Source organism: Molothrus ater, chromosome Z, assembly GCF_012460135.2.
Source record: "Molothrus ater isolate BHLD 08-10-18 breed brown headed cowbird chromosome Z, BPBGC_Mater_1.1, whole genome shotgun sequence".
Taxonomy (NCBI): domain Eukaryota; kingdom Metazoa; phylum Chordata; class Aves; order Passeriformes; family Icteridae; genus Molothrus; species Molothrus ater.
The window spans coordinates 31,395,009-31,402,891 of record NC_050511.2 but is presented as its reverse complement, the minus strand read 5'-3'; the positions used below and the strand labels follow the sequence as shown (position 1 = coordinate 31,402,891).

The following is a 7,883-nucleotide window of genomic DNA, read 5'->3' as shown; positions in this document are numbered from 1 at the left end:
TTCTGTTTTGGATCCCAAAGACCTCTCACATAAGAGTTTTGATGCTAGTTCTCATATATTCCATACTTTGGATGAAAAGGCATGCGCCAGAATCAGTTCATTCTGATTTCTATAAAGAGACAACTGGAATTTTCATGAAAACTTGATTTCTTAGAAGCTCAGTATGTGTATGTTTAGATATTTGGCCAAACTGCCCACATTTATTCTGAGATAATCTTAGGCTTCACGCTTCAGCATTAGTAATTCCTTTAGTTTTGTTCCATTAATAATAGTCCTGTGCTCCAAAACTTGAAAAACTTAAGCAATTGCTCAGCCAAAGGACAAGAGCTGAAATTCTGGTCTAGGTGGGATATAAGTGGTCTAAATGGCCTTTCTACATTTAGTGCAAGTTTGGCATGCTAGAGTCTGCACCACTGGCATGAAACTGCCCTGGAAAACTAGGATGGGTGGAGGAGAGTGAGCCCATCTGCCCATGGTGTCAAAAAACCTTTGTGGTTCTTTCCTGTGAGATGAGCATCTCAGATCATGCAGTGTGGGCCGTGGATGTCCTCCCATCCTAGCCACCCTGCCAGAGCTTAGTGGGGGCAGGGAGAGCATGGGAGCAGTTCCCCAGTCTGGAGAATGCAGGCTTATGGTGAGCTTTGGTATCTGCCACTTACTAATGTGAAAGCTGCCTTTTCTTCCTGAATGTCCATTTCTGTCACATGAAGGTTTCTAGCAGCTGCGTGCAGGTGCCTAGCTCTGTGTGTGTGTGTGTGTGTGTGTGTGTGTGTGTGTGTGTGTGTTCAAGCAGTGTTATCTGGTCGCATATTGCACCCCACCTGAGAGTGGGATCCCTTAGGCCAGCCTGGCCCTGTGAAGTCGATGGGCTAGGATTAGTGTCAGAGAACCACTCTCAGTGTGTCTCACTGGGTGTGTCAGATAGTGACTTTTATTTTTTTAATTGCCCACATTGAAATGCTAGTTGAACTTCCAGATACAGCATGATGTTGGCATAGCTCTGGCAGTGAAGACAAAAAGCAATTGTCCTCCAGCCTGGAGCTTCAAGGGTAGAGAACTTGCAGCATTAGTATGTGAGGATGGAGAGAAGGGTCTTGGGGTGGTTGAGGAAATAATGCAAGCCAGAATTTGAAAGTAACTGAACCACTTTCTCACAAGGTCTCCCTGCATGCCAAGGGCCAGCCACTATGCCTACTGTCCTTGCTGCATTAATGCCATATTTCTCCAGGCTAACCCAGTTACCACATACCCTTTTAAACATGCCTCTGCAGCAAAGTGATAGGGACTTACACTTTGTTATGATTTTCATGTAGTTCTTTATCCATTCTGAAAATATTTAGCTTGCTTTTCTGGGAAAGGAGATGAGGGGTTGAGGTGGGATGGAGGAGGATGGGGGGGCATAAGCATGTGCACACATGTGTATCTGAGCAGGGTTCTCCCAGGACAAAGCCTTCATCCTTTATGGGTTCCCACTGGGATTAACCAGGAGCAACAGAGCCAAAACACATGTTTGGGTGCCCAGTACAGCCTGCTTTCTGTGATATACTGGGAGCCTTTGGGTCAAACCCATGGGCAAACCAATGGCACCATGTACCACACCTGCCATGCCCTAGAGATCGTACAGAGGACAAAATGCTGCTTGAGCCATGCTGGCTGGGCAGTTCCATTTTCCCCAAGATGCTTTCATATGAGAAGCCTGTCCAATCCTGGCCAGCAGGCTGGCTCTGGGGGTGGGGGTATCTGGCTTTGCCTGCTCTGCAGCAGTGCTATTCTGGGGGATACGGGCACATGCTGTAGGGCTGTCTGTGCTCATCTCCCACCTTGTGCCCTCTGGGTAGAGATGCAAACCCACCCTCAGCCACCTCTCATGGCAATGCAAACACAATCTCACACTGACTCCCTATCCCTTGCAGTAGCAAAGGCTGTAGAAAGTGACTGGTTTCTCTCTGCCTCCCTACATTTGTTTTTTCCTGCTTGCCAGACTGCCAGGTAGTTCTTGCTTTTAGTGCACAGGACCCTAGTGCAACTGTAATCCCTTGGCCATACCAAGGGAGGGAGTGGGGCCTTCTGCAAGCCCTGCCTGGGAAAGGAGAGACTTCTCACATCTATGCAGCTCACAGGGGCAGCCTTGCTGATGTGGTGTTATGGATTTGGTTAGGTTGCCCTCATCCTTATGGAGGGATGAGAGTGATAAAAGAGACAGAGGAGAGTTATTGTCATTTTAAATCAGGTCTGCAATAATGGCTTGTTGTGTAAGAGTTCAAGCACTCAAAGAGGTGTGTTCAAGGACACCAGTGCATTTGTGCCAAGAGGAATGTCTTTTATGGTAAATTAACTCCAGTTAAATAGAATACTTATTCAAAGGGAAACTCCATAATTTAGAGCTGGCATTATCAGCTTTTTGTGTCTGGGTAGAGGGAAAAACAATGGGATTTCGGGGGTATTTTACACAAGATATAAAAATAAGTTTTGGTAATTATGGTTAACCCCAAGCTTTTGTCATTCATCTCTGCCTAAATGTATGTCCTTAACTTGTCCCTTATCAGTACAGTCTGTAGAAGAGAAGATGCATGACGGTTGTTTGACCCCTGCAAATCTGAGGGTACTGGGCAAGAGTAGCCAGCCAGAAACCGAGCAATAGGGATGGGGCATGGATTCTGCAAAGGTTACCGCATTGGTCTCTTGCTGTTTCCTTTGACATTACCTGTCTTGTACGGGGTCTCTCCTTCCCCCACTCATCCCCCTGCTTCTTTTGGTTTGTAAATTTATGGGAATTGCAGCTGGTAGCCTTGGCAAGCTCCCCTCATTAAGAGCCCTCTTTGAAAATGGGCTGTGTTTGAGCATTTCCCTAATGAGGACAGGACGGGGTTAAAAAGTGACCATTTCATGGTTGACTTGAACCTGCTTACTTTCCTTGATGTGTCGTTGTGAAATGCCTGACGTGAATAAACTCTCACTTTGGGCAAAGAGGAAGTCAGCGGTCCCTCCGGCACGCCGCCGGGGGCTGCGCAAGGGCAGCGGGAGGGAGCGCTGCACTGCCCGCAGCGGCGGTGCTGGGGCCGGGGGCCGCACACACCGGACGCCCCCTGAGCTGGGCACAGCACCGCAGCCCGCCTCACAGGAGCAGAAATAATTTTCACTCACTGTTTACCCCCCATTCCCGGCTCCCCTGGTTAAAGCTGCCCCCGGAGAATGAAACCAGACCCTGGCACCCTGTTGCCGCCCGGGAGCCGGGTCCCCTTCGCAGCCCCCGGCCGCAGCCGACGAGGGCGGGGACATCAGTCTCCGGCGGTGCGGGACAGGCTCCCCCCGTTCGGGGAGGGGGGCGGAGGGGGCTGCCCTCCCCCGCGTCCCCCGCCGAGGGTGGGGGGAAGCGGGGGCGCCTGAGCCCCGCCGCAGCTGGCAAAGTCGTACCCCGAAAGAAGAAAAAGAAACCTCTCGCAGATGGCAGCCCCCCCCCCACCCCCCCTCCCCTTCGCCCCCGCAACTTTCTCCCACCAGAAGAGCGGGAAAATGAGGGAGGGATGTTTGCGAAACGTGCTCGTTCCTTCTGCAGCGTTCGGGGGTAATGAATGCAGAGGGAGGGCAGAGGAAGGGGATCTGGTGGAGAAGGAATGTGTTTGCAGGAGGAGGAGTGTAAACGGTGATTGTGTAATTAAATAATTAAACAAAAATACTTAAGTCTCATCTGGGGAGAGAGCTGGAATAGGGTCCACAGGGTGTAACTAGTGAATTTTTCAACTTCCAAGTTTTGCAGAGTCAGGGGCGGGGTAGGGGGGGGACACTCACGGACACGTTGAGAGCAAATCGGGTGGGAGCGCCGGGGAGAGATTTATCGTTTGAATTTCCAGGAGATCATTTTATTACGGTGGCCGTTTGGAAGGCAGTCTCTCGCCGCTGCCCGCAGAGAGAGGACGGGCGGGCGAGCAGAGGCTGCCGGAGGAGCCCGCAGGCCGCACCGCCCGCTCTGCCCGCCCGAGCGCGCCCCCGCCTCGGCGCGCCCCCGCGGCACGGTCCCGACCGCCCGGCGAAGTTTCGCTTGCCATCGCTGTTCGGGAGCCTCTTGCTCCGCTCCGGGCTGTAACCTTGAACTTTCGAAAGCGTGGTGACAGTGTCGTGTTATTACGGCAGCACCACCAACTTCTGAAGAAAGAAAAAACACCGCCCCCCCCCCCCCAAAAAAAAAAAAAAAAAACAAAAAAGGAAAAAAAAAAAAAAAGAAAAAAAGGATAAAAAAAAGCCAAACAAAAAAATCCTCCCGCCCACCCTCCCAACCCCCCCCCCCCGAGTCCTTCCCCCCTCATCTGCAAAACAACCAGCAGCAGCAGCAGCAGCAAAAGCAAGACTCCTGCGCCGCCGACTACAAGAGGGTTAAAAGTGTAGATTGGATTTCACCCCGGGAAATCTAGCACACGGAGTGAACTTGAATCTTTGGCTATTTAAGGAGGACTGGGGTTTGTTGTGAAGTTGTGGTGATCCAGAGCAGAGCCCCGTCCTGATTGATTTCATCTTCCTTGAGTCTCAGATGACTGTAAAATGAATAGATGAAATTATTCCTTTTTGAGGCTTTTCTTAGGGGCTCTCCGGGCTGCGTGTTCTCAAAGCGAAGTCATGATGTATTCTCCAATCTGTCTCACTCAGGTATAGACGCTTTTATTTAATTTATTTGTTAATTTGTTTATTTTCACGTGTTTGTTGGGATTTAAAAAAAATATGTATGTGGGTTATTAATGAGTCATTGCTAGTAGTTGTAACGGGTTAAAGCACAGTCGTAACTGTTTGTCAGATCCAAACTCCTCTCTCAGGAGGGAATATTAAAGAATAAACTGTACCACGCCATTGTTTTGGGGAGATCCATTCAAAGTGTCACCCGTAGACAAATGCTGTTAATTGTTGGTGCATAAGAAGTCAAAGGTTAACAAACTGGAAATGAGCATAATTATGCTAAAATACCGTGTTTGAGAAGTATTGATTTGATTGGAATCAAGCGATTTGCACTCTTTTCAGCTCGCCTGTTTACACACAGCCTAATGAAAGGATTTGAAAGGAAAAGTGGTTTTTTTGACAAAACACGACCACTGGCCGGTGCGAAGTAATCCCGTCTTACGCTTAATTAATAATATGCAGGCTGCCAACAATGAGGGAGATGTGAGCGGGGATGACCAAGCTGTGCAGTGTTTTCTCGTTCGGTTATACAAGGGCACGTCGTTTTCCCCCTCCCCGCTGAAGTGTGGTGCCGGCGGAGGAGCGTGCCCTCTCCCCAGCACGGGGAAAGACCGACCCTTTTCTTACAGCCGCGCTTGCGGCCGCTTTTCGATGGCGAGCGGCGGCTGTCACCGGGACGGACGGCGGGAGGGGAGCGGCGGTCGGCGCGGTGCGGAGCGGGGCGAGGAGGGCAGGGGGCAGCCCGAGCGGGGGTCCGCGCCGCGGCAAAGCGCAGATTTTGAAACTTAAGGGTTTCGGAAGCATGTTTGAGAAGTTCACCGGGTGGCCCTGGAGCGTCCTCGGCCGGTGTACGGTATCGGCGAGCGAGCGCTGGGGCACCGGAGCCTTTTTCGGACGGTAAACCCTGTCTTCAAAGCCCGGGGATAGTTTTCAGCTTTCGTGAAAGTCTGTCTTAGGAGGATGTGATGTAAACTGATTAAGCGATAACTGCTTGCTTCTGCATTGGTGTAACAAATAGCTAAAGAAGCAGAAAATGTGCGAAAATAATGTCTGCTCCAAGGCTGCTACGGAGAGGCCAGCGGTGCACTTACAGTTGCACCGTGAATAAATAAGCATGATTTAAGTTATTCCGCAGTTACAAACCATTGTAATTCGAAAGGACTAAAGTATTCATAAATTGTGATTGAAGATGGAAACAATGATAAGGCTTATTCAGTGATTGGACACAGTCTTGCAGTTTTTTGGCTGACACATTTTTTATTGTTTATATTTTGTTTGGCATCTAAGTGTGATTGACTTAGATATGGATATTTTCAGTAAGTAAACGTGAGCTGCAGTGGAAGAAAGCTAGAAAAAAGTGTTATTGAGATATTTCTTCTTCAAAAGAGAAACATAGGAAGAAGCATTTTGTGTAACAGAGACGCACATGCTTGCAGGTACACACATAGAAATAACTACTTAGCGTGGAATCTGTGGTTAGCAAAATTAATTCTGTGTAGGCTATCCACCGTGTGGAATTATTGATGGGCAATAAGACCTCTGCATCAGAATATAAACCTGACAGTACAAGTTAAGAAAGCAGTTTTTGCATTTGAGACACAGGTTTTCACAACCACCTCTTTTACAGCGGTATTTCACGATCTTGTTTCCTTCTCTAATGACTTTTTAAAAATTATATTTTCTTTTTGGACTCATTGATGTAATAGATTTCCTCATTCTTTTCAAATTTGTATTAAAATACTGCACTCAGGTGTATAAAAAAATGCCACATTGTACTTCTACTGCCATTAATCCAAGAAAGCAGTTTTTGGCTTTTGTGCATTGCTACTTTCTCCATAATATTTTACAACCATACTCTACCATGTGCCATGCAGGGACAGTTAACATTTGGTAATACATACATGTAACACAGTTGCAACAAATTGATTTTAGTTTGGAATCTTTTTCTACCTGCTTGGAATTATAAGAGAAGTTTAGAAATTATTTTTTTTCTCTATATAAATTAAAAATTAAACTGACACCAGTAATGAGAACTTAAATCTGGTATTCTTTATTTGTTTAAGGCAAAAGATTGATTCATTTCACTTGGAGTAGCAACTGCATTAAAACATTACTGCCACAATTGTTCTCTCTATTGTATTCTCTGTCTCTAGGACTCTTGCAATGCTCATTGACTGTGTTAGCAAAGGTTCAGAAGAAAATGTTTTGGTAAAAGTAAACACAGAACACCTGTTTGGATGGAGCTGCTGATGAAAGTGGTAGTTCAGTTTGTGCTGAGACAGTGCTGAAGCACGTTTTAATAACAAGTCTAAATCCAAAGTACAGCTTTAAGACAAATCTTGTCGATTTGAGTGTTACCCATCACACTTACAATAAAAGTTTTGTGGGTGAAAATAACTCCAAAGTAGAAGAAAACTTACCAAATGCAATTTAATTTTGCAGGCTCCCTTCCTCAATTTCCCACTTTCTCTATGTTTTGGAATGACTGGAAACTGGATTTATCAGTCTTGATGAGGCATGAATAGGATGCAGTTTACTGCATGCCTTTTAGTGCTTGCTCTCTTGTGATATTTTTGCCATGGTTTATTATGTTACAGTAGTCCAAAATCTCAGAATATGTAGTATTTTCTTTTGTGCCTATATGTTTCACTAGGCATGAGAAAATCTGTGCAGGGAAGTTGAGTAGATGAAGCTTTCTGTATAAAATTTCCATACTTCTGCCCGGTGTATTTGCTGCACAGTCCTCAATTTGAGCTTTCATGGGCTGATACAAAGTTTAAAAGTGAAAGATAGGAGAAGAGCACTGCATATCCTCTTTATCTTTTCAATAAAGAAAACTTGGCCTACCTATTGTCATTAGATGACTGCTATTTTTTCCTTTCTTTACCAGGAACATAGATGTTGTATAGTAACTTAGATTTTAATTTAAATTGCCAGTGCACAATGGTTTACCTTAGCTATTTGATATGACATTTGAAAATCTTACCTTTATAAATCGCTTCATTGCAAGAGCAACTGTGGCACATGAGCAAGTGCCACATAAAAACAAAAAATAATTTACTATTGTCTATATGAATATTAAGGAGAAAAAATAAAATTCTGTTGATATCTTTTTAGGAGATTTGGTGGAGAATGTGTGTGAGAATGTGATTAATTGCAAATGTCCATTTAGGATCGTTTTTATGGGCACTTCCCTATGTCAAGTAGTAGTTTCATTT

General features: G+C 46.1%; 1 protein-coding gene across 5 annotated transcripts in view; it reads left to right on the top strand.

Annotated features, from left to right (window-relative positions):
- Positions 1-4,335: 4,335 nt before the first annotated feature.
- Positions 4,336-7,883, top strand: part of NFIB (nuclear factor I B) — a 169,999-nt gene continuing 166,451 nt past the window's right edge. For all 5 annotated transcript variants that reach the window (XM_036402809.2, XM_036402807.2, XM_036402806.2 and 2 more), the window contains exon 1: positions 4,336-4,641. In XM_036402809.2, coding sequence (XP_036258702.1) covers positions 4,612-4,641 — 30 coding nt within the window. In that variant the 5' untranslated portion in view covers positions 4,336-4,611. The remainder of the gene's footprint in view (positions 4,642-7,883) is intronic.